Genomic DNA, 27,779 nt, shown 5'->3' on the forward strand with positions numbered 1-27,779 from the left:
CGGATACAAAACGACTATTTTTGTAATTTAGTCGATAACTTTCTCTTTTCCCCGATCACTTCCACTATTTCTTCTTTCTTGATCTATATTAACACAATTTAATACATTTTATCAATATTCCATTCAAATACAATTCATACATAATATTTTGGCAAATTTACATTTTTCCCCATAACTTTTCAAAAATTCCACTTTTGTCCCAAAGCTCGTAAAAATAAAATTCACTAAATTTTTAAATTTCAAACTTCACTAAATCATATTTCATGCTCATAACAGCCCTCAATTTCACAAAATCACATCTTTATGCACACTTTACCATCTTTCACAATTTAGCCCTTTTTTAACATTTTCATCAAAATTCATCTAGTAAAACTTGTAATTAACACTTCAAACATTCATTATCTAACATCACTAATCAATTTACAATTATATCATGAATGGGTCAATTTTTAAACTTTAATTTCATTTAAATTAAATAGTAGAAACATGAAATTCAAGCTTCAATAAGCATAAAAATACGAAAATAATTAAAAACAGGGCAAGAAATCACTTACAATTGAGCTTAGAAAAATCAAAAACCCTAACTATTGAAGCATGAAAGTTTCGGCAGCAAGCTCTTCAATTTTGAAGAAGATGGACACTTATTTTCACTTTATTTTGTCTTTTTCTCAATTTGGACAAAAATGCCCTTGACCCATTAATTATATATTTTTCTAGAATTACCCTTTGTGTCCATATCACTAATTTATGGTCTAATTGCCACATAAACACTTCCAATTTCATGCAATAATTCAATTAAGTCATTTAATCACTAATTAGACACACTTTGCATTTTTCTCAATTTAGTCCTAAAATTTCAATTAGGCACTAAATCATTAAAATTTTATATTCATATTTTCACACAATATTTCAATCAATCAGTAACTAATAAAAATTTATAAAATTAAACTATTTCACTTCGGATTGGTGGTTACGAAACCACTATTCCGATTAGGCCCTATTTCGGGCTATCACATTGGGTAAATGACTTGTGTATGACATGGTTTTACTAGTAATAGTAGAATTCATAACTCAATTAAAGAGTTAATGATATCCTCCCATTGGCATTGTGTGGATTGATAAATATAGAACATGGCAACTAGTTGCTCATTCTCGAACGAGCAATTTATTATTGTCAATTGTTGACAGTGATCATATTAATCATTAAGAAGACAAAATTGTAACACCCCAAACCTGGCCTAGAAGTTAGGCCCGAATCTGGCGTGCCACATTGAAGTTTTTTTCAAAAACCCTGTTTTCATTAAAATCCTTTCTTGAAATTTCAAACTTCTTGCCATTTAAAACTTGTATAAAACGTCAGTTTGCGTTTGTTTATTTTCAGTCGAGGTTTATTAAAAAGTTATTACCTTCAAAACCATATTGTTGCGGAAGCTTAAGTTAAAGCAAATGATTTATGAAAACATTATATTTAAAAATTCAGGTGCGGAAACGTAGTGTTAGAAAACAGTTATTGTTTTGGGAAAACCGTGTTACACTTCTAGCAGATATAAATCACACTCACATCAAATCCCAAATTTGAAATCCAGAAATTATAGAGGCCTTATTACAACCCGAACCAAAATCAAAGTGCTTTAGTAAATGAGAAAAACAAAATAAAACTTGTCCAGTTGTGTGGCCCTCTTTGAGTCCCTTGCAGCACCGAACCGTCTAACGCTGGGGATTACCTGAAAGGTTAAAAATGTGGTGAGTTTATGAAAACTCAGTACGTAATCCCCTTAATAAAGAAACAGAATCAGTCTAGGCCTGAGCCCTTAACAGTAACAGTATCAGTGTGGGCCTTAGCCCATTACGGTGACGGTGGCGAACGGCCTTAGCCCCCATCAGCCTCGGTTGGGCCTGAGCCCATATCAAAAGGCACATATCACATGTATCTAGGCCTAAGCCCATCTTAACATCAGAATCAGTATATGCAATGCATAAATACCCATACCAACCCTGCACCCCATCTCCTATCCAACCCTACACTCCTGTGGGGATTAAATCGACCCACCCATCCCTACACTCCTTATGTAGCACCGATTTTGGCACTAACCAATATTGCAGTAGAGCTGCCAATCACATAATCAAGCCATCGGTGGGTCTATGGTCGTCTCATGCGACTCGTGCGACCCTTACATATCAATCACTTCCTCCAATACAAGATCCCAACCCCATGCAGTATGTCATGAATGTAGTATGCCATGCTCAGAATCAGTCATATTGGTCACAGTTAAGTCAATCAAACCATAGCACAAATCAGTCATTTGCCCATGAGGGGTAAAGTAGTCATTTACCTTCTAGGGGCATTACGGTCATTTTACCTTACAGGGGCACTACAGTCATTTAACAACCTTTTTGATGGTCTACAGTCGCCTCGAGCGACACAGATAACCTAAGTGGTCATAACGGTGTAAGTGGGCCCACACGCTCGTGTGGCCCACTAATCCCAAAATTTCCCTTGGCCATGCCATCATCATGGCCGGCTCATTTTTTCCTATCCACCCAGGAAAATTTACTCGCGTAGGGCCCATGGCCTATTGGGCCAACTAGACCCAGTCCGGTCCATTTGGCCCAAAAACAGCCTAAGACCACGAGATCGCTCGTGGTGACCTTTGTCATTGTATCGACTTATCCACACGCATGCTCATGTGCTCGTGTGATAACCGCAGTCGTACTTTTATCTTTTCAGATTTTTGACATTTTGGGATATCGGCATTTGCTGGTCTACAATTGGAGTGGTGTCTGTACACACTAGTTTAAGCAATCGCTTCAAGCTCTCAAGCGCCCAACCTACATTTATTCCACATACAATCAATCTTTCATATATTATTGTTCAAAGCACTTAATCCCCAAACAATAATCACTAGCAACCTTGATTGAGTACCACGCGATCTACTCCTATTAGATCGCTGACTAAGAACAATCGTATGTCTCTTGCCGATTTTCTACCTAACAACAGATCTTATTAGAAAGGATCAATTTTAAATGTGGCTTAAATCCACAAATACTATCCTCTCAAAAACAAAAGAATATTCGGCCTACCCAAAAACAAGGTATCAAAATTACCTTAATCGATTAATAGAAGGACGTACCTTGACGGCTTGGTAACCCTTGCACCCCTTCACTTCTTGGGAACACCTAACCCATCGATCACCACATCAAGAGGAAGGGATCACCATTCGGCCTTCAAAGAACATGAAGGAAAGAAACATTCGGCTTTTAGTGAAAAGATAAAAGGAAACGGATTTGCACACATCTCACAGTAATATAGAACAAGAGAGGGAACTTTTGAATACCTACTAATTTATCAAGATTGCTTGCGAATATCAACTCAATATACCATCGGCATAGTATCGAAACAATCGGGATTTAGAAAGAAAATAAGCAGAGTATGCAACCACCCCAAGGATTAGCAGAAGAAGAAACTCAGTTTAAACACAATAAAGAAGTCGAAAAATAGAAAAAGAGAGGATGGTATTATGAGTTCGGCCAACAAGAACTAATCAATGAAACGAAAGATATCAGCAGGACATTTGGCCAAGGCTAACTGAAATGGGAAGAGAAGGGAAAGGAAATGGAGAAAAAAAATGATGAGTAGAGATTCAGCTGACAGTGTGAAGTGATTGAAGAAAAGAAAAGGGGTATTCGGCTAATAGAGAAAAGAAACCAAATTGCCCAAAGTACCCTAATGGTAAAAGAAGGTTCGACTTTCACATAATAGACCAAAAGAGCAACTCATATTGCACCAAAAAGCAAAGAAGAGAGTTCCCGGTAACGCAGTATTCAGCCACTAAACAAATGAATAGAATACCAACACTCAGGAAAATGACCAAAACCGAATACTCTATTTTTCCCTAGCAAATTCAGTAACAACCTTCAACAACTCAAACTCCCTTTTTTTCCTCCTAAAATCTCTCCTCCAATCCTCTCCTTGAAATCCTACACATATCACTCCAACATCTCATCAATCAGAATTTTACTGCAACACAAACTCTAGTCATGCAAGGTATCAAAAATTGATCCCCTTATTGCGCAAACCAGGACTCAAACTCAAGTCCCCTAGCATTAGAAACACGCCACCTACCACTGGAACACAGGCTCTTTTGTGTCATGATTCCACAAAAAATATTTATAAAGCCTTCAAACTAAGGCCAAGATTCACTTAAGAGCAAAAATCAAAAAATTTGCTAAAGCCCAAGTTTGAACCCAGGACTATTCCAACTCCTCTCAGGACCCTTAACCACTAAAACAAACATAATTTTGTGTCATTTCCTAGCTCACATAAACTTTTATGCTTAGCTTCCTAATTGTTCCCTTGCTCAAGGCCCAATACTTCTAGGCCCAAATTCCGGAGCGTTACAACAATGGTGAAAATGAGATAAAATATGATTGAATTGAGAGAAAGGATTTAACTCTAAGGAATCAAGGATATCATATTAGGGTAACACACACATGATGAGGCCATTGGAAAAAGCAGTTGGATGAATTACTTTCGTAAAGAGTATACCATAAGGAGTTTTTAATCATGGTACTTCTTGTGGACTAACTCCATGATTAAGTAATTGTAAATTATCAGAACGATGCCTTTCAGCAAAATTGCAATTACTAGAGCCTAATAGTATATGTCCGATTGGTCCCTCCGCTAGTTCAACAAAAACTTGATTGGACTGCATTTGAATCAAAAGAAAATTCTATGACTTTGGAAATAATTTAATTGAATTGATTTATTTGATTAAAAAATTAATTTGGAAAATCTAAGTGATTTTTGGAAAAATTAATTTTGATCAAATAAAATTAAATTAAACAAATTAATTAAAATTAATATGATATTTTTTGAAATTAATTTTCAAGTCAGACAATTGGTCCAATGGGTAATTGAACTTAAAAATTGGACCTTAGATCATAAATTGGGTCTAAGAACCCAAAAACTGAGATAAAAACCCAAAATCTGGTCAAACTGGGCCCAATTTATGAAACCGAGCCAACGGTCCAATCGGTGGCAAGACCGGATCGATCGGGTCATCACTAACCTGGACCAGTCGGGTCGTCACTAGCCCGAACAAAATCAGAAGAACCGAACCAGCTCGAGCTGCCGTAAAGGTGTCGCACCTACATCACTGGACACATTGGTGTCGGTGACTGCGACGGCAATCTTCCAGTGGGCGGCAATGGTTGGTCTTCGGTGGTTGAGTAGTGGAAGAGTTACACTCCTAGTCGAAGTCTACCAGAGAATTTAATGATTATCTTAATAGTATTTTATTAATTTAATACTAAATTGATTATCTTAATATTAAATTTAATTTAATGTTTATCTTGTATATAAACATTCTATTATTTTAATAAGATTTAATATCATATTTAATCTAATATTTATCTTGATAAATATTATATTAATTTAATATTAAAGTGATTAAGTTTAATCATAGTTAAACTCTCCAAACTCTCCCTATATAAAGAGAGTCTTGGGTCATTATTTTATACACACTTGAATTCAAGAGAAAGTTGTAGAGTGAAAATTATCTAAAGAGATTATTTAAAAAAAATTCTAGAGATATTTTTTATTTATAACTTGACCCAAAAGTTTAGAGAAATTCTGAAATTACCCTTCTGGTAATTTTTGTGAATTTTTTTTGATTCGAAGTGAGCCCACAATCGGCAGACCTGAGCTTGAGGATAGCAGACCTGGTAATTTGAAGTGTATTATTACTTTAGATATCGCAACCAAGATCTTTTTTTGGAAAATTTTTTTAAAACTCTGGTTTTCCCTAAATTTATTTTCCATTGCGTTTTCTGAACCCATTTTTTCCAACAATTAGTATCATGACCCAAGTTCTGTTTTAACTATAAGTATAAACAAATAATCAAAATAAATTTATCTTCTTCTTGAATGATTTGATTACATGAAAAGTGGCATTCTTTAGATCTTATGCATGACTTTTAGAGAGATTGTCCCAAGATGACTCACAAATGAGAGCATATTCATGATCGGTGTTGAGTCAATGGTTACACATTCAAGATCGTCTCTTATTAAATAGTTTCTCAAGAAACGATATTTAAGCTAGAGATGCTGGTCAAATATTCAACTACCATTAGTTCTTGTGGAGTCTTGAGAATTAAGATTCACGAATTGACTGGATGTAATCTATGTTCTTGCTAGTTAATCATAGGACCCCAAGGCGACATGGTTGATGGGTGTGAGAAAGACCGTAGCAATGAAAAAATATTTTTTTTCAAGGTTTTAATACAAGACGCATGCATCATACCATATTCTTGGTATGCTGTTGAAATGAAAATATTTGCTTGATACAAAGATAGTAATTAGTGAATCTTTATTTTTTTAGTTCAAACATGTCTCCTACTCCTCTTATTAGCATTCTTACTGAGAATAAATTAAATAGGGATAACTTTCGAGAATGGAAATAAAACTTGCTAATAGTTCTCAACTGTGAGAAATACAAATTTTTTCTTAATGAAACGTGCCCTCCTAAAGCTCAACCCAAAGCAAGAACGAGAGATTCTGACTCGATTGCTCGATGTTATATGTTAGCGAGTATGAGTAGTGCGTTGCAAAAGCAACACGAGAATTTTCGTACTGCCAAAGAGATCATGACAAATTTGGAGAATTTGCTCGAAGGCCAAGTCGCATTGGCTCGACAATCCTCTATCACAAATTTGATGAATTCTCAACAAAAAATCGACACTCTGATCAAAGAAAATATGCTTAAGCTTATGGGATTCTTTGTGGAAGTAGAGGAAAATGGGGTTGAACTAGATGTGATCACTCAGATTGAAATAGTGTACCAAGAAGTTTGTTGGTTTTAGGGCCGCTTACAACTTGGGGAATAAGGCGCTTACCTTGACTCATCTTATAAAGGAATTGCAATCCTATGAGTTGATGTTGCATGGTGGTAAGTCAATTTAGGAGAAACCTAAATCAAACTTAGTTGTGGGCCCCTCATCCTCTAAAAGGAAGCAGAAAGATAAGGGAAAGAAGGAATTGACTAAGTCTTTGGTTCCACCTCGTATGGATAGGAAGAAGGCTATACAGTCAAAATATCTTAAAAAGATCAAATGTTTCTTCTACAATAGGAATGGGCTTTTCAAATCAAACTACAAGGAGTATTTGGATTACCTAGCCAAAAAGGGCAAAGGTATGAAACTCTTTGTGGTTGAAGCTTGCTTAGTATAAGAATCAATAGACAATTGGGTTATTGATTCTGGAGTCACTAACCATGTGTGTGTTTCTTTACAGGGGTTCAGCGAAACAAGAAGTCTGCGTGACAGGAGCCTCTTGTTGCAAACCAGAGATGGGAGCTATATTTCAACCGAAGTAATAGGATAAGTTATTTTACACTTTGATAATTTTAGGAAGATTATTTTAAAGAACGTGTTTTAAGACAAATTTAATTTATGTAGCATGTTTATTTTATGACGGTTATACCATGAAATTTAATAACGGGATTGCTATTAACAGACATTGTTCTTTAATCTGTAATGGGCGGATGGAAAACAATCTCTACTTTATCAAACCAAATGACTACTCGATGCTTCAAACTGAAATAGTGAATAAAAAACTTAAAAATTCTCACTCTAATAAGGGGTACTTATGGCACTTCAGACTTGGTCATATTAACCAAGGAAGAATTACTAGACTCGTGAAAGATGGTCCCTAAAACAAACACTTTTTTAAGTTTAAATTATTTAAATTTACTTATTATTAGATTCATTTTTTTACAAATTTTTATAACTCTTAAGCTTATAACTAATTTATGCACTAAGTGATTGAGTAAAAAAACTAATTATATATATGCTAAAAGAATGGCACGATGTGTGCATTCATTGGCTAGACTACCTAAAACAAACACCTTTTTTTTAAAAATGGTGTTAAAAAATAAAAACCCTATAGAAAGTATACATTTAAGCATCAATATAGGTAAAAAAAAGTTTAAGTTCCAAACTGTGAAAATAAATATTGTCACACCCAAAAACATATAGGGTTAGATGAAATAATTAATCAAGAATTAACCTAGGATTGATGGTTAAGTAGTAAGTGTACTCCTTAGATGTCCAAAGTTCTACACACTCCACTCTCATTTCTTTTCCTTTCATTTTCTGCAAATTAGGATGAAAATACTCAAACAAATATTAATTGGAGTAAAAGCTTAAATAGAAATGGGTAACAACCTAATGGTTAAACCTTCATTCCCCCTTGAAGAAACCAAGTCCAAGCCACATTTCCTCAATAAGTATTTTTATTTTCGGCCATTAAAGGGGAAAATTACATGTCACCCCCTAAGGTTTAAAAAAACCTAGGTAAATAGCCCTTCCTTTCCTAGTTACATTAGGATTTTGCTTTATTTTTCATCCCAAATAGAATTTCTCCCCCTATTCTCTATATCTTTATCTTTTCTTTCTTCCCCTTCTTCTTTTCATCATATTTCATATAATTTAGCTACTGAATAATTTTAATTTTCAAATCAAAACCTGAATGACTTGTTTTCCTACCAGTCATTGTTTCCACCATTTTTAACACTAATTTCTTTCCATCCAAGATCGGTAAGTTCATCTTAAACTCAATGCTTAATCTCGAATTTCGATAGTGTAACAGACTGTTTTCAGTGGTGTCAGAAACAGTAGTTTCAGGACCACAAATTCGATCAATGAGTCCGTAATTAGTATTATTTAATTTATACAAGTCAAACATAATTTTATACTGAATGTTGGATTTAATATTTTTTGTTAATTGAACATATAGTTAAGTTCAAATGGTTTGCCCCGAAAGTCAAGTGAATGTGGAAACTGAGGTAATGGAACCTCGTTTTTATAAATTGAGTTCGTAAATAATTTTATTAAATATTTATGGAGTTACTATATAGGTATATTGAAGTTCGATTCAAGAATTTTAATGTTCGACTACTTAATTAAGGGAAAATGACTAAATCGTAAAAGACATAAAACTTAATCGCTATTGAATTTTATTGATTAAATGGCTTAAGTAGTGAATGTGTAAGGACTTATGAAGTAATTAGGCCAAATTGCAATGTTGTTGGACGGTTAATTCATTTAATTATATATTTTATATGTTCATTTATAAGTTAATTAATAATAAGGTAATAAAATAATAAAATAGTAATAATCAAACAACATAATCTTCTTTAACATTTCTTCCACCGAAATTAGAATAAGAAACTCCATTAGAGAAGCTTAAGGTTTGGTCAAGCTAAAGCTTATGCATGTAAGTAATTTTCCTACTCATTTCTCATAAATTTTATGTTTTTGAGATCGTTGTAGCTTAATCTACCTATTCCAAACACTATTTTGTAAAAATGCTGAAGATTTTACAACTTGCCATTAATGAATTTAACTTGTTATTGAATTTTGTTGGAAGATATATAATCTTGATTGTTGTTTAGGACTATTTTGTAAATGAATTTTTGTTATTTTTGAACCTAGGGACTAATATGAAATTTTATAAAATTTAGCATATAAATTTGTGAAATTTCAATTGTTTAAAGGTCGATTAGGGGTGCTGTTAAAATTAGTTTTGAGTATTTGGGGTTAAATGTAAAAATTCAAATAGTTTTAGTTTTAGGGACTAAATTTGACGAAGTGTAAAAGTTTAGGGAAAGTTTGTAAAATAAATTTTATAAATCATTTGTATAAAAATGAATTTGATAATGTATCTGAATTTGATAAATTGAATTTTATCATAGATCAAGAATTGAACCGTACAGTGGATAACCGAGAAAAAGGGAAAATCGAGATTAGTCCCTACAAATTTACTCAATAGCTGAATGTACTAGATAAGTTCAGAGTATTGATATATATATTTTAAACTTGTGCTATTATGATTTTATTCAATTGTATTTGAGGTTAGTTTTGATAATAAGTTGAAATTTTAAATTGTTTCAATTATGTACAAGTGAGAAAGTGAATATTTGGTAGTTGTTGAACATTTGGGATATATGATTTTTGGATTTTGAAATGAATTTAATTGTTTGGAAATATGTGTATGAATATATTTCTGGAAGTGTCTCTAAATTATTAAATGTGGTTAACTCTATTAAAATGCCCATTTGAACGTAGTAAACGATTAGGATACAATTGGCATGCCAATAAGGTTTGAATGCGAGCTTGTATGGGTTTGCACTTTGGTTCCTCTATGTGCACTTCAGTGCCTCTTTTTGCACTTCGGTGCTTCTGTATACACTTTGGTATCTCTAATTGCACTACGGTGTCTCTATATAGCATTAGATGCTCTCTAGTACAATGGTGTTACCCGTGTATCCGAGTTATGTTACTATAGTTCATCAGGCTAATAAAACTTGAGAATGATCTTTATATAATTTGTCATGGTATGTGATTTTAACAAAAGAAACATGTTTTTGAATGTAAATGCAAGAATGTTTAAAAATGTATGCAATGGTATGCGTATGCAAATGATTTTGTTTAATCTATTGAAGGAAATATGAAAATTCATTATTTAATTTTGGGTGAAGCTCACTTGTTTTTGTAAATTGATTGTCAGGTTATTATAATCTATTTTTTTTTAATTTCAACTAATCAATTGAGGTAAGTTGGTTTAGATTTAGCTATGGACTTGCTAAGCTATATAAACTTACTTTGTTTATTCTTTGTTTTATGTATTTAACATTTTGCGGAACTTGACAAACGGATCAACTTCAAGGCTCATACTATCAAGCTTTTGCCTCAGTAGATTTTGGTTTATTATTTCAGTTTCTGTGGAATGTATATAGGGTTTTAAAGTTGATGAATTTAAAGTTCTAGTTAGTTTTGTATTGTGGCTAAAGTTGGTATATAATGTTAAGTTTCATGTTTCAAGATCAACTTGTGATGAATGTAGTAAAACTAATTAGGTATATCATATTGATTCTATTTTGATGATTTGTGTCATTTGATTGGTAAACTTGATTTTGGTAGTTGGTGTCTTGAAAGGGTAATTTTTCATTTAATGTCTTCCTTGAAGATTTGTTGTTAAAATGGTTATTTTGTTTTAGTAGTCTTTTGGTACTTTGATTAGAATATATTAGCATTAGAAAGTTTGGTATAAATGGTTGATTGTGGCATATGTTATATGGAATTTATTTTATGATTGAATAAATTTAATTTTTTGGTTATTATTTATATTGAAATGTGGTGTCAATGAGTGCATATTGGTTAGGCACATAGGTTGAATGTGAATTAGTATATTTTGGTACATTTTTTGAATAGGTTAATGTGGTGGTAAATGCATGGCTTGGTGTCTAAGAAATTGTAAGTGAATTGACTTGTGTTTAAATGTACTTTGGCACACACGGTCTACAACATAGTCTACCACACAGACGTGTGTCCCACACCGATTGCACGACACGGCTATATGGCTTCTTTGATTTTTGGTGTAGGCTCGTCCACACAACCTCAAAGAGTTAAACGGTCGTGTGACCCTGAGTTACATGGTTTGGACACAAGACCATGTTCCTAAGCCACATGAGCTAAGCTCTATCATACAGCCGTGTGACCCCTATTTTCACTTTTTACTCAAAATTTTATAAAAATTTTATTTTAATCCAAAATTGTTCCCAGTTTGTTTTGAATGTTCTGTAAGCTTGAATTTGGTCTCCTTTTGATTGAATAGCATGGAAATTAATACAAATGAATTATTTGGTTATTTTTAATTAAATTGTGAACGATGATAAAGTTTTATAGTTGTAATATCTTATAGCTCTGACAGGGTAATCAGACTGAGTATATGTAACAGCCCGTTTTTCAAAGGTGTCGAAAACAGTGGTTCTGGGGTCACAATTCTGACGAGTAAGTTTGTAAATTTTATTGTTTAATATTTATGAGTCAAATATGATATTAAAATAAATTTTGAATTGACAATTTATGTTATTCGAATGAACAATTAGGTTCAAGTGGTAATACCCTAAAGTCAAGTGGTTTTAGAAAATGAGGTATCGGGACCTCGTTTCTATAAATCGAGCCGTAAATATTTTTATAGATATTTATGGAATGTTATTAAGGTTGATTAAAGTTTCGTTAATAAATTTTTCTATTTAGATAGTTAATTAAGCAAAAAAAAACTAAATCGTAATAGTTGAAAAAGTCAATCGATATTAGTTTAAAGGTGTTAATTGATTAAATAAACATAATTGGATGGCTTTAATGGATAAATTACCCATTCTTATGATGGTGGATGGTTTAAGCTTTAAATTATTTTAATTTTATATGTTTATATGTTATTTTTTATTCGTAAAATAAAGTAAAAAGGTTAAAGAAAAAAAAGAAGAAAACATGATGTTTTCTTCTTCATTTGTGTTGTTCATCACCGAACTTCAAGGGAAACATACTCAAGGTTCGGCCATGGTTATATCTTTGCATGGTAAGCCATTTTTCACCTGTTTCTAATAATTTTTATGTTTTTGATATCGTTGCAACTAGGTCCAGCTAGCTCGTACCTTCGTTTTTAAAACTATTAAAGATTTTGAATGTTTCCATTGATGAATATTTGTGATTTTAGATGTTAAATTATGAATTTGAGGTAGTAGTTGTTATTTATAAGTATTTTGTTAAGTGATTTTGTGAATTTAACGATTAAGGATTAAATTGTTGAAATAGTACAAATACAAGGACTTGGTGTGAAATTGTTACAAAAGTGGGCTGTAATGGATGCTATTAACATTTCTCTGGTATGAATTTTCAGTCAAATTGATTTATTTGCATGATTAGGACATAGGGACTAAATTGAATAAAAATAAAAAGTTGAAGGTAATTTTGTAAAAATTTCAAAAATGACTAGATTGCATAAAACAAATTGGTTTTATTATCTAAATTAATGAATTGAATAAAATTATTAATTTAGATCAAGAACAAGTGAAAACTTGAGAAGAAGAGAAAATTACCAAATATATCATGTATTTAGTCATTGCTGCAATTTAGCCAGGTAAGTTCATATGAACTATAATCACTTAAATGTTGATTAAATTGAATATTTAATGTGTTGTTCTAATGCAAATGAATCAATATATACATTATTATGCAATTTATCATGTAAAGAAATTATGGAAATCCAACAAAGTCACGGCGATTATTGTGCCCCGTTTGAACCTTAGGAATTCGTAGGATACAAATGACATGTCATTAGGGTTTTTATGTTTCGGGTGCTGGTCTTGAATGTCCTACCGACGGCTAAGGTCCTGCATTTGTTCCGGATACTCCACAGCTCATGTGAGCAACATCGTGTAGCTTACATTCCGACCCACAGCTCATGTGAGCAATAATGTAAAGGAAAGGAAATGTTACAGTTATTTGTTAGCACACTTTATGTGAGCTATCCAGCGTATCCAATGATATTCTAAACGGTTCAACGGGCATGAAAAGGAAAGGAATGGTAAGGGTTCAAAAGAAACTATATCATGTATTTATGAAAAGGGTGAAATGGTAAGTTTCATTAAAAGTATGATATGTTAAGGAAAATGATGAATTCAAATGAATTATGTTCATGTGTAATGGCTTACCTATGTTAAACTCATGTGGATTATGTTTGAATATGCTAACATATGTTGTTGTTGGTGCTTAGGCTTGTGTCAAGCTTGTGTAATTGGTAGATGTGTATACTTATGTCTTGTATTATGCAAATGGTACAGGTAAGAAAAGGTAATGAAACGGTAAGTTCATAATTGGGATGTAATATGATGAAATAAAAGGATTGATGAGTTAAATGACGTATTTATATGTGAGAATGATACTTATGTTATGGATTAATTTACTCATGTTATGAATAAATACACTAATTTGTGAATTAATAATGTTATTTAAGCTTATGCTAAATAAATGGAATGGAAAGTAAGTAAATGGAAAGACAAGTATGTAAGTAAGTGGTTCATAGTCTTATGAAAAAGTTAATGATTGTGTAATATGTCTTACAAATCTTATTATGTTATGAATGAAAAATATATGTGATGTTGATAGTTATATAGCTTGGTAAATCTTGTGGAATTGGTAGAGGTTTATATCTACCCTATAAAGTTCATTATTGAAATGGAATGTATATTTAAAGTTTCTACGAGCTTACTAAGCATTCATTGCTTACGTAATTATTTTCCTTTACTTTATAGATCATTTTGGAAGCTCGTTGGAGATCTATCACACTATCCAACGATCATATCTGTAGTTTCGATGTGTTGGTCAAGGTTATAATGGCATGTATAGGTGGACTTGTGTTGGTATCTATTTGAATGCTAGTTGATGATATTGGCAGGTATAATTTGTTTTGGTACCATTTGATGTTGGTTGGTTGCTTAGTGTCATTTTGGTACATATAGATGCCTTACCAATATGTGTCAATATGGCAAGCTTTAATGCATGTTTCAATGGCTATATGCTATATGATGGAATAGCTTTAATGTGGTCAAGATAAGGTAAGTTTTGAAATGGTATTAGACTTGATATGTATGTATAAAATGTGGTAAGGTTTCCATGATTAGGTAAGATTGGGTTGAATGCAATTGAGGTGCCTAAATGGCATATTGGTTTAATGGAATTTGATCATTTGAATTGGTCATTTTATGTATGTTTTGGTATGCTTTGATGCATTGGTCAAGGGTGCAAATGGCTTGTAGGTACATGATTGAATTGGGTGATGGAAATGGCTTGAATTTGGCAAATTTTATGTCCACACGGCTTGAGACACGGGAGTGTGACTCAACCTTGTGCGACACACGGTCATACAACACGACCATGTGTCCCCTGTAAGTTTTAAGGTTTGCAAGTCAGACTGTTACACGACCTAGCACATGGGCGTGAGCCTTGGCCATGTGACCCAACTTCGAAAGTTACTCGAGCACGGACACAGGCTAGGACACAGTCGTGTGTCCCTATTTCAATTGTTACACGGCCTGAGAAGCGGGCGTGTGTCTCAGCCGTGTGAGTCACACGACCGTGTGGCCCCTGCAGTTCAAAATTTCTAACTTTTTCCTGAAATTTTTGATTGATTTCAATTTAGTCCCAAATTGTTTCTAAAGCGTTTTGAAGGCCTCGATGGCTTGATTAAGGGACGATATGCATGTATATGATTAACTTATGCTATGTTTATGTTGATGTATGATATGTATGTTTTAAGTTACGTTTTTACGATAATGCTCTGTAACCCTATTCAGGCGACGGATACGGGTTAGGGGTATTACAGTATAGGGTGTTACAAGTAGAACTTCCATCTCTGTTAATCTTGCAAACTGATTTCATAATCTTTCTAATTCTTGATGAATCTTGAAATCTATCATTAATTATTGTGTAAATGTCATTGGAAAGACCCATTTTAGGTACCTCGGATCAGATTTAAACGAGAAGGATGTCACTTAGTCCCCTGGTGAAAGGTTTGTATTCTTTTACAAGAAAATCGAGGCAAATCGTGCCTTAGAATATGGCCACACGAACATGTTCCCCTTGAAACCCTAGGATATCCAATTCTTAAACAGCCTAGGACCCTCAACACAGCCTACGACACAGTCGTGTCTTCCCTGTACCTTGTTTTTGCAATTTCCACATGGTTTCAGTCTGTTACATGGCCATGGAACCCCTCTACATGACTTAAGGCATTGCATTTGACCATGTGTCCATGTTTTACAATTTTTCCCTAAATTTTTTTAAACTATTCAATTTAGTCCTTGCTTGATCCTTGAACTAATTCTAGTATTTTAACTCTTTCAATTAAGTCTCTGATATTGTGAATAATGTGAATCCATGACTAGCTTATTAGATTATTACTATATGTGCATGATATGTGACTAGTACATGCCTTCTATGACTGAATTACTGATAACATGAACAACATGCTTACTATACTGATAAACCGAATACATGACAAACATCTCTACTGCTACTGTTTATCTAAATACATGTTGACCATGTCTACTATTTATGTACTATATTGATACTCGTATGTCATACTGCATTGCATGGGGTAGGGACGCTTTGGAATGAGGAAGTATTGGCAATTATCTACAAACACTAGTGGTTTGTCCATAAACTTACTGACAGCTTTTATCTGCAAACCTGTTGTGCATTTACAACCTATTGGCAGTGTATTAACCTACAAACATTGGTGGTTTATCCACAACTATTATTGGCAACTTTTATCTGCAAATCCGTTATGTATTCACAACTACTGGCAGCATATTAACATGCAACACTAGTGGTTCACCCACAAACTGGAGTGTCCGGGATATAAGATTTTTGGGGAACTCTTCTATGGAGTGTAGCGGTGGAGTAAGACCTTATTCTTTACTGTTAAACTAAAATTGCATTACAATGGCATTCATAAGCATGCTCGAAAAAACTGTCAATTACCGCTATTATATATGACTATTATTGTACTGAATACTATTATTATATGCTTGGTTTATTAATTTGCATTGATTTTCTTATGATGGAACTCACACTGAGCGTCATATCTCACTCCCCTTTAATTTTCATCCTTACAAATAATCTACTAGGTTAGGACGCGAACACAACATTCGAATGGTCTCGGCTCAGTTTTTACTTATAAAATTACTTTAGCCTCATTATTTGATTTATTTTATTATTCAAAGACTGTATTATTTTATTTAGAACTATGGCATGAGACATAGAATTTGAGTTTATATTTTTTTTTTATATTGCATGACATTTAATTTAATTTTAGGACATCGAATTATGAATAATTATTTAGCAATGCATAAACCCCGATTTTCATTAAAAACGTAAATAGATATCACTTTTCGCTGTTATAATATAATTAAAATTTTGAGCAATAAATAATTCGATAATTAACTAAGTTTTCTTTTAAGATAAACAAATGTTTTAAAATGATTGTTTTCAAAACTCCGATAATTTACTAGGTCATTTCAGTGGCTAATGTAATCTTCCGAATTCGAGTCTAATTTAAGCCGACTTGGGTACGTTACAAATGGATTTTATGAGCCAAAATGGGAATTAAGCTTTTAAGAAGATAATGAAATTTTATCAAGTAATAGCTCGATATGTGCTTATCTAAATAGGGCATATTGCAAAAAATTAATAATAAATAAAGCCTTAATGTCAAAATTATAATTTAATTAAATTTGCGTAAAATTATATAATATTAAAATACCTACTTGATTTAAAATTAAAATAGAGAGAATTAAACTGATACTAATGAGTGAGGTTTAGAAAAAAAAAGTTTTAACAAATTTTATAATTTCAAGCTAAATGTTTTACAAGGGGTCAAATTAAAAAGAAGTTCAGAGATGAAACATCAACATACCTCAAATAATTGAGGTACTCCAAAGAAATTTTTAAAATTTAATAGGATAAAATATAAATATACCCTTTTTTAAATCCATGGACATCTCTACCATCTCCACACTGTTATTATTATTATGGAGAGAGTGACTGCCTACCACTTAGGCTAATATTTATATTATAACATCCATAATCCATTGTTGGTTGAATAATCCATAATCCCAATCAGATATATTAGAGTGCAAACCTTGAGCTGACAATATTGATGTAAATAAAAAGCCAAGTTGCCACTCTTTCCCATGGGATTTTAATGGCTGCATTTCATTCTTGTAGCTATTTAAAAACCTACACTTATATATCGTATCATGTTTCAAAATAACGTGTCTGGATAAATTTAAAATATTTTGTTTTATTATGTAAATTCGAGTTATTCTCAAGCAATATATTAGACTTGAGATTAATGTACTTTTTGGGGTTCTCTTTTATATGACGAGATTAGTATCACTTCAATCATCAACTTCTTGATAATACTGAAGTAACATCCAGTCAAAACTCCAAGACTTTTGGTATAACTTTATATATATATAAAGAAAAAGAATGGTGGCTGTAAAGAAATGCAGAAAAGTTATCATGCTCCAGAGTAAACTAATATCAACCAGCAATAAAGTAGCAAGAAATATTTTAAACAAAGATATGCATGCAACACACTGACTAGCATATCTTCTTCCAATTAACATCAACCATTTAAAAGCTTTAAGCATATCATATACATATATCATAATATAATATAAGCTGTCAGTGCAAAATGATTCTAAACTTCTTTTTACAGGGTGATCTTTATTCCAACTTGACTCTTAGTTTGTCCCTTTGAACATTGCCCCTTCAATGCAACCAAGTGATGGGGGGATCATATACCAAGCTAAAAGTGTTTCCTACAATATCTCAGATTATATCATCATATATTAACATAATCATTAAACCACCTTAACTACATAATATCACCAGAGAACAAGAGTTCTAGAAAAGGAACAAATCCTACTGAAATTGCACCAATGTACAGTTCCAGAATTCGCTCTGTTATGTACTGACCGGAAAACGAGATGTACTACCAATGGTATCGAGTCTCCTAACAGCGTATTGTGAAAATGCACCAATGAGGTTATAAAAAAAAGAGTTTAATGCAGCACTTTTGCAACTCTCCCTGAAAGCCTGCAAGAATAACAGAACATTATTATTAACCTCTCTCTTTTAATCCTTCAAAATAATATGACAAAGATGTTAGTGCATATACCTTTCTCCCTCTTGTACCAATTAAGTGGAAAGGAAATAAAACAGATCCTCATTTTCCTGCTTTACTTGCATGGAGTTCCTCTGTTGCTCCACTCTTTGGAGGTGTGTTGAAAGTTGAAGCAAATCAACAGTGGTCCCAGTTTCAGGAGAAAGACAATACCTTGCACTCAAGAGATCCAAGTCTTGGACTTTACCTTCAAAATTAGCAGTATGACCAGCATCAGGGACCACGACTGACCCTTCTTGGCTTACTCCGGTAGGGTTCATCCCACATGAATAGAAACTGCTACCTTTTTCCGAGTAACTCATCACTGCAGATTTCTCAGTGCTACGATGGGCAAGGCCAGCTTGATTGATCAAGGGCCTAGTCATTTGAATACCTGTCACATGGCTTGACAAATCCAAGGATTGAGCTGACAGAAGAGAGAGAGCACAGTCTGAGCGTGAAACCCCAGATAACTCTTTAACTGTTGGTGCTGCACTAGGAGCATCGAAGGCTTCAGTTGCTGATGATAATGTTCCAGAAAGATGTTGCTTCCCACTGTCATGCATATGAAAGAAAGACGACTGCCCGTTTGTGATTGGCATTGCTGATTGAGAACTATACATTGGTTTCTCTTCAGATTTAACCTGCTGATATTGATTACTGTATGCCTGTCTTTCTGGATGAAGAAAGTCAACTTGAAATATGTTAGGGATAACAAAAGGCATTTGTTTCGGTATGGAGGTTCCCAGAAATTTGGTACCTGACAATCCACATAGGTGACCAACATGTTAAAAGTTAGCAAAATAAAATTCTACAGCAAACTAAGAAAGCAAAGCAAGCTAAGACTACAACTCTGTCTGATTAACCGGTATTGAGAAGCATATCTGAACTCATTAAAACTTTAAGTAAGATAAAATGCTTCGGTTATACAATTTTCTAGTAGTTTTTAGTATTTTACATTCCCAACATAAAATCTTGTAAAACTGCTTCCACATGGATAATTTCAGTTGCGTGTTTCTGAAGACAAGCATTTTTCAGTTCAAAGATTGCTGATCAGGTATCGCATTAGCTTTTCTACTTCTCAAAGTTTCAGAATAAGTACGTGATAGAAAATAACATTAGAATGCATTTCTTTAGAAAATTATTTCCCTCTTATATGTCCGCACATACTAGTTACTACCTGTACCAATGCAAGTGAAAGTAGAAGTCAGGGAAACTGCAACTAAACGTTCTTAGTGGCTTAAATTACATGACCAATTCTGCCTTGGGACAGGTTTAAGTTTATATCTTAGTTTCAAATGTATTCAGAAGATTTAAAGGTAAGAGATTGTTCATACCTTGAAATGAATGAGGCAACTTATGTGATTTTCCAGAAAAGGTATTGAAATGAAGCTTCCTTCTGCGCTCATTATGCCCTGCTAGGCGTTTACGACAACTGCGCTTACCCTCATCAAATTCAGCCAGTAAATGAAACCTGATGAAGCAATAAGAATTACAATTAATACCAACAAAAATGTGTCAAAATAAGGGCCATGAAAGTGCAGAACAATGAACTAAAATAATTAGGATTAATGAGCTTGAATAAAATAAACTAAACTAAGATTAAAATTTAAGCACAAATTCCCATGAATTAAGGGTTTAAAATTGTATACAATCATTTCCTAACATGAGGCACAATTTTTTCCTGATGGAACAGTTATGTCCCCAATATGGGTTGCCAAGTTATTGCCAGGGAAGGACAGAGAAGGAAGGATTTGGGGACCTTCCTCCAAAAAGAAAAAGTTGTTCTGCAAGAAACCTACAAGGATAACCCTGTACTTCTTCATTTGCATTTACATGAACTTCTCTAAATTGGTTTCATTGCCTACTTTGAAACTCCTTGTTGTGAACATGAACAAGCCCCTTTCATTTGTTAAAATACATCCTTTATATCTTATCAATTATCACCAATAACTTCCTCAACAAGCCTAGGAACAAGCAGGCTAGTTCATCAGATCATTCCAAATATAATAACCACTAAATTCGACATAGACAGATAAACATTTAAAGGCAAAAGAGTGATAAAAAAGAAAACCAACCTGCTGCACTGCTGACAAAACCGCTGTTCAATTCCATTGACAATTACTTTGGCAGTCTTAGAGTGAGCCTCACAAACTTTGTGCCTCTTGTGGTAATCTTTCGAAGAGCTAAGGTCCTTGTTGCAACCATAAACTTGACAGCATGGAATTTGAGAATGTAAGCTTGTGGTTCGAGCTTTCTTTGGCACAATAGCCGGTCGAACAGGGGAAACAACAGAGGTTTCCTTCAAGAACTTGCCATGGTGTGCATCTTTATAGTCAGTCAATCTCCCAAGCTTCAAATCAATCAGTGAAGATTCCTGACTGTTAGAGTCCATCAAAGAGCTGCAATGCTTGGAACCAGATTCTTCTTCACCAAAATCTGAAGTAGAGGAAATCATACAAGTAGGGGAAACTAGACTTTTAGTAGAATCATTACCAAACTCAGCTCCAAAAATCCCCATACTAGTGTTACCATAAAAGGGTTTTTTGTTCATATCAGCAGCAATACCAAAATCCATGAATTCCATGCTCTCAACACCTTCAAGATCAGTGGAAGGCTTGAGGTCCCAACTTAGCATTGCTTTCCTACTTCTAGAAAAAGCATCCACATCCATTTCATCGGTAAAAAGAAGGCCTTTCCCTTCAGACCCATAGCTCCAAGACTCCATCACTATGAATAATGTAAATGCCTATACATAATTGGTAAACAAGTTAAACATAAGAATCATCAACACTTAACAAATAAATTGGAAACTTGAAGCATACAATAGCAGCTTAACAGTAGACAAAAATAATGTGCTAACAAATAACAAGTGTAATAAAGATTCAGACCATCGGTTTCATCGGTGTGTTATTTCAATTTTAGCATTACATTACAAAAATAAAATAAAAAAGAAAAAGAAAGTTAAGAGATATTTAAGAAGAGAACGAATCGGAGCTATGTTCGGTTGCAGTAAAAGTGAAGGAGAAAATCAAAAAGAACATTTAAGCACAATGAACTTCTTCATAATAAGTTAACTGAGTAAAGATGATGATTTGAGTTGCCCAAGAAAAAAGCTGATAACTATTTTCTTTGCTAAAAACAGAAATGAACAAATTCCTATTCTTTTGATAATCCAATCCCATGGAAGCAATTAAGTTCATAGAATCAAAAAAAAAAAACAAATTCTTTCACGTTTCAAATCCCAAGAAAACAGAGTTGCTAAGAAAAAGCTTACTCTTTCTTTGTTTTCCAAAATCTTAATCAACCAAAAAAAAAGTGGGAAAAAAAAGAAAGATGAAAACAACCAATTAACGGAGATTAACAGACAAAAAGAGTTCACATGGGTACGTTTAGTCCCTGTTAAAAACTGTAGTAGAACAATTTAGGATGTCGCAAGATTCCCAACTTTCTCTCCTTTTCCTACAGTTTTCTAGGAAACCAAACAAAAACCCCTCAAACAACACCAAAAAAAACCCTCGAGAAAACAAAAAAAAACCCGAAATTTAGAAAAGGGTTATCAAGATTTTTATTAAGCTTACTACAGAGAAAAGAAGAAGAAAGCAAATGATGAAAACCAGAGAAAGACAGATAGTTGAGATAGTGGAACAAAGAAAGTTGTATTATTATTATAATCTTTTATTGGGTTGTTTTTTTCTTTTCTTTTCTCAGGTATGTGGTGAGGTCGAAGCAGATACACTGTGAGTCAACATGATTTCCTCCTACTATTCTATATTCTGTGTCTCAAAAGCATGCCCAGGTCTTTTGTATGCTTTTGAGGGGATGTATTTTTTTTTCTTTTCATGTAAATTCCATTTTTGACCTTTCTTCCATTGACAAAAACAGTCTTTACAAAGAGAAAATGGATTATTAGAATTTTTTTATAATTATAAAAAAAAACTTTCTTTTGATTAAACCCATAATTGATGTTTTAGTCTTACATGTCTTTGTTTTGCGTTGTTTAATCGTTGATGTTACATGTGGGTTTCGTTTTGTATTTTTGTTGTAGTTTAAACCAATAATTGACCAAAAGTTATATGTTGCGTTTAAAAAAAATTTTAATACTAATTTTGGGGTATTTCATTATGTTGATCTCCCATTTTATGTTAATGTCATAAAAGTTTTTATATTAATTAAAAATTTATTTTTATATATTAATATAAGGTACATGTTATATACTCGCTACTTGATTATTATATCTTACCAATTAATTTTTAACTACATAAATGAATGAAATTTTAAATAAAAAGGACTAATTTGCTACTAAATCTAACTTAAAGAGATTAATTTAACTACTTTTTTGAGTTAAGAGAATAAGATGCAATCCAACTCTTAAAGACCTTCATGATACTTTTACTTATTTTGAACTTTTACCTAATCTCGAATTTATTTAACACATTAAATAACAATAAATCTTTGAACGCATGTAATTTCAACCCCTTGTCATTATTTATGGCTTTGCTCTTAAGAAATACAATTTTCATTCCATAACAAAGAAGTGGCAACAACAGATTAACAAGAACTAAAAGAGGAACTCAACCCAGTTAATTGGACGAGTTACCAGTTTCATGGTTTTTTGCCACCCAATCGGGCAACAACATGACAATAAGAAAAGGATAGGTTCATCCCTAAATCTGCCACAAGCTTCCTTTCTTGCCTTTCAATGATGATCCTGGACTAGTCATTCCTTTTGACAAGTGAACTTTATGTTGATATTATTGACAATTTTCCTCTCATGGTCCAAACCACAACAATAATTGCTACTTTTTCGAATGGCTATTAAAAGTTGCGTCAATTAAAATGAGGGTAAATGAGACTTCTCATGGTATGATCAGTGGCATCTCAAAAGGTTTTCTTTCGAAGCGATGGAATTTTTACAACTTCTCCTGTGACCATCTTGCCTTTTGGCGAGCAATTAAGCTTCCTTATAGTTGTCCACACCCCTTTATACGAGTAAAGGCCAATTCTTCATTGCTTTTAAAAATTGTTTTTGAAAAGTGCTGTAGAAAAGTACTTTTGAGAAATGCTTTTGAAAAGTTTGGTTTAAAATTTGAGTGTTTAGTATTACTGTCAAAAAGTAGTTTTGAGAAATAAAATGTCCATTTTAAACATGTTATTATCAAGTAATAAATATACATTTAAATAATATTTAAATTAGTTAATATTATTATATTTTAGTAAGAATATAAAAAAAATTATTATAACTTGTTGTAAATATTTTAATATATGAAATATAAATTTTAAATATTTTTAAGCAATAAATATTAATTATTTATAAAATTTAATTAGAATATATAAACTATATTTTAAATATTTAAATATAGCCATTAAATATTTGTAATTAGTATTTTAAAAAATATTTTTTTATTTTTAATTAATAATTTAACACATTTGTAATTAAGCACCAAGAAAGAAAAGGAAAATACTATGTTATTTGAGGGGTGAAAAAGTAATTAAGTACCAAAAGTACTTTTGGGAGAGGAAAAGCTAAAACTTTTAGCTTCTCCTTTTCAACTCCTTTTCAGAAGTGCTTTTAAAAAGCACTTCTGAAAAGCTAAAAATTTCAGCTTGTTCTTCACAACTTTTCTTTCAAAAGTGTTTTTGGAGTCAGAAGTACTTTTTTTAAGCAATAAAGAACTTGCCCTAATTCTAGATGGACTTGGGTTGCCAAACTGGGAGACTTTATCCTTTGTGAAGTGCCAAACCAAATGATCCTTTTTTTTTCTTGAAGGAATTTACAATGTAAAACCACAAGTACAAGTGCATCACAAATAATACATCTATAATCAATTAGAATCAACTCAATATAAATCACAACAAACTGAAAATCAAATATATACGAACAAAGTCAACACATAGTACAATTAAACTTGGAATAACCTGAAGGAGAACCCACACTTGACATTTATACATCGTAAGACTTGAACTTGGAAACTTAAGATCTCAATGTGGCAACCTTTCCCAACACTCCCAATGCCTTATTGGAAAATTATCTTCTTCTGAGCCACTGACAACAGGAATGATTTTAATCTTGTCAGCACCCTATTGACCAAGCATTTAATCATCAAGTCTGTTTTCCAACATCTGTGGATCTAGTCAATAAGCTCATGCACCACGAGAGCCTCATAGTAACATTCTGATATTCGGTTAACTCTAAATTTTAGCGTATCAAGAATCCATGTATCCTCACTAATAGAAATGTTTCTTTTTCTTTTTCATATTGCCCACATCCCATCATATCCCTTTCTTAAGGCATTGAATCCTTTCCGTAAGCTCTTCCTAGCCGAGGATAAAGCTTTAAGGTAGCGTTTGGTATGATGAAAAGTAGTCACTTTCTTGGGAATTTAATCAGTTGAAAATTGATTCCAATGTTTGGCACGTCAAATTTTATTTACTTTTACTACAATCTAACTTTCCCTTAGGAGTTACTTTCTCATGAACATTGCTGTTAAGTTCAATTTTGAGCTTAACTTATTCAATTAAATTATCTAAATTGTTGATTAATCTTTGATCAATTGAATTATAATTCGGCCTAAATTACATTAAGTACATTCCATGCCGTAATAATTTATTTTCTCTCCAATTCAACAATTTAATGTTAATTTTAAGCCATGCGCAGGTTAGGGATATTTGGATGTTCGAATAGGCTCAATTTAGAATCTGATTTTCATGAATGAAGCTGTTGGATAAGGATGATCATATGCTGGTTTTGAAGAATTAAATTGACATGGTCAAAATATAAAACTTAAGTGACCAAAATTACCACAAAAGACATTGGGACAAAAGAAGAAAATTCGGTCCAATTAGAAGTGCAGCAGGCCGAATGTGCGACAAAATCAGCAAGGGAATTATTTAATTTCCTTTTTGGAGTGGTGATCGACTCTAATTAAAGCAATGGGACCCCGTTTCAGCCTTGAGAAGTAAAATTGAAGTGAAAATCTAGTGAGCTGGAGCTATTTTTGTGCGACGGGATAAAAAAATGGAGCAGATCAGGTTTTTTTGATTTGCTGGAGGTTATTATTTTTCCATAAAAAGAGGCGTTCAGCAGCTTAAAAGGGGGTGGTCAAAAACAGAAAAGGAAGAATAGCAGAGGGGCGTGGCACTCGAGCAAGGAAAAAAGTTCTCTAATTGAACCAGCAAGTGCCGATCAAGCAACTGGAATAGCAGTCAAAATTTCAGCTAGCTGAGAGGAGGGAAGCTCGACAATTTGAGAAGTTTTCTTTTCCAAGATTCAGTTCGTAATTCATGTTGTTTACAATTGATTCTTGTTTTGTTTTACTCGCTATGAGTGGCTAAATTACTTAAGCTTAGTTAGACACTTATGAAACCGAGCACAAGGGATTTGACGATTTGTTTTGTTTTAAATTCATATTCGGTATTCTTGAATTGTTTGTTTTATTGTTCAAGGAATTTTTCTAAATCAATTGGATTGATCACCTATTTAATTTAGGAATTTTCTTATAATCATCTAAGTGCAAATTGAGTAATCAAATTTCTTAATTAAACTTAGAATTGGTGATGATTAATTGGCTTGCAATTAATTAAAACAACTACGGATTTAATTTTAGAAGCCGCTGGTGGATTTTCTATGGTTAATGCTAGGTGAAGTCCCTAAAATACTAGATGCACCTTTAATAAGTCGACAAAGAGATAATTAAAGGTAGGTTTTCAGTTATGAATGTTCTCTAATTGAATAAAAATTTACTGGGGATAGGAAGTCGCTTCGTAAGTGATTTTTCAGCCTTGTTGCCGAATTAGTCTACTAGGATAATTTAAGGTCGCAAAGGACTTGTGCTTGGCGGGTTAAGGAGTCACTAACTAAGCATTCTTTCTCTTTGTTTTGATAATTTTTAGCATTCGTAATTTAGATTTAAACTTGTTCGTTACTTAGGTTATTTTTAGCAAACATAGAAGCATAAACCCCCCCCCCCTTTTTCTTTCTTGCATGCGTTTCACATTACCTTAATTTCAATTCTCTTCAAATAGGTTTAATGCGAGCTTCTTTGTGGGACGATTCCCTATTTACTCTATATTACCAGTTAATATCTGTTGAATAGCAGATTTAATTCGGTAGTCATAACGACATCTACCAATGGCAATGTGATTCACATGATAGGACAATTACTTTCCCAAGTAGATTGGAAAATTTTAAAAAAAAAACATTGAGACAAAATTAACTCTATTTTATATTGGTTTAGGATATTAGTCTATTAATAAACGTAAAAGAAGAAGAAGCAATTGTCTTCTTCTGTTGTCCTACTACAATTTCTTTTGTTACTTAAACAGATTCTTTACAATTATTATATATAAATAATTTTTTCAATTTATTCAAAAAAAATTATATATACATTATTTTGTATGTACATTATTATATTTAAAAAATATATAGGACAAATTTGAAATAATTTTACTTTCAATTAAAGTATAAATTAAAAAAATCAATTAAAATTTATTATTAAATATTTAATCCAAATATTTTTTAAGAATAAAATTTATTATAAAATTTAAATACATGAGTATAATATTTTATTTAATAAGGGTAAATTCATAATTATCATTACATTTCTAGGAAAGTACTTAGTAAACCAAACGTGATAATGTAACTTCTTTGGAATTTCAATCAATACCTTCCAATATATACCAAACATTGAAAGGTAACTTTCCCAACAATCACATTCCATTGGAATCATAACATGGAAAGTGCCAAATGCTACCTAACATTAACAATTGTAGTCAAGTGAAAAACTCTTCCTTTAAGGATCCTGACACACATAGAATTAGGATTCATTAGGCAATGTCATGCCTATTTTACAAGGCAATATTGAATTTATTGAAGTCTTTAAACCATATTATTTTGTACTTTTTCAAGTTTGTTAGTGTTGGTATGTAGAGATTAATAAACTTATGAGAAATTAACTAAAGGTTTGAAGGCATGCAACCATACCACTTTCTTTAGGATTTTATTTGCCTCCACCTATATTTTGGTATGCAAAAGAGTTGCTAGCAAATGAACTTCGATGATACAATAAAGTCTAATGATTGTCTATGTTTTGCATTGACGAAAATAGTCTACTAAGCATTAAGCAGAACATTGTAAGAGTTTCAAATTCTATAAAGAATAAATATTTGAATATTAAAAGTTGGAAGAGAATAGAGAATTTTTTTC

General features: G+C 32.6%; 1 protein-coding gene across 3 annotated transcripts; it reads right to left on the bottom strand.

Annotated features, from left to right (window-relative positions):
* Positions 1-18,104: 18,104 nt before the first annotated feature.
* On the bottom strand, positions 18,105-22,365 carry LOC107920251 (squamosa promoter-binding-like protein 6). 3 transcript variants are annotated; one of them, XM_016849857.2, is made up of 5 exons: positions 22,156-22,363; positions 20,653-21,323; positions 19,912-20,048; positions 18,590-19,334; positions 18,105-18,507 (listed from the first exon to the last, which is right to left on the bottom strand). In XM_016849857.2, the coding sequence occupies exons 2-4, from the start codon at positions 21,300-21,302 to the stop codon at positions 18,610-18,612; spliced, it is 1,512 nt and encodes a 503-aa protein (XP_016705346.2). In that variant the 5' UTR covers positions 21,303-21,323; positions 22,156-22,363; the 3' UTR covers positions 18,105-18,507; positions 18,590-18,609. The 3 variants fall into 3 exon arrangements, with proteins under 3 accessions (XP_016705346.2, XP_016705345.2, XP_016705347.2); XM_016849856.2 differs by having other exon boundaries at positions 21,852-22,363; XM_016849858.2 differs by having other exon boundaries at positions 18,590-19,250; positions 20,653-22,365.
* Between the last annotated feature and the right edge of the window lie 5,414 nt (positions 22,366-27,779).

The sequence above is a fragment of the Gossypium hirsutum genome, chromosome D13 (genome assembly GCF_007990345.1).
Source record: "Gossypium hirsutum isolate 1008001.06 chromosome D13, Gossypium_hirsutum_v2.1, whole genome shotgun sequence".
NCBI lineage: Eukaryota > Viridiplantae > Streptophyta > Magnoliopsida > Malvales > Malvaceae > Gossypium > Gossypium hirsutum.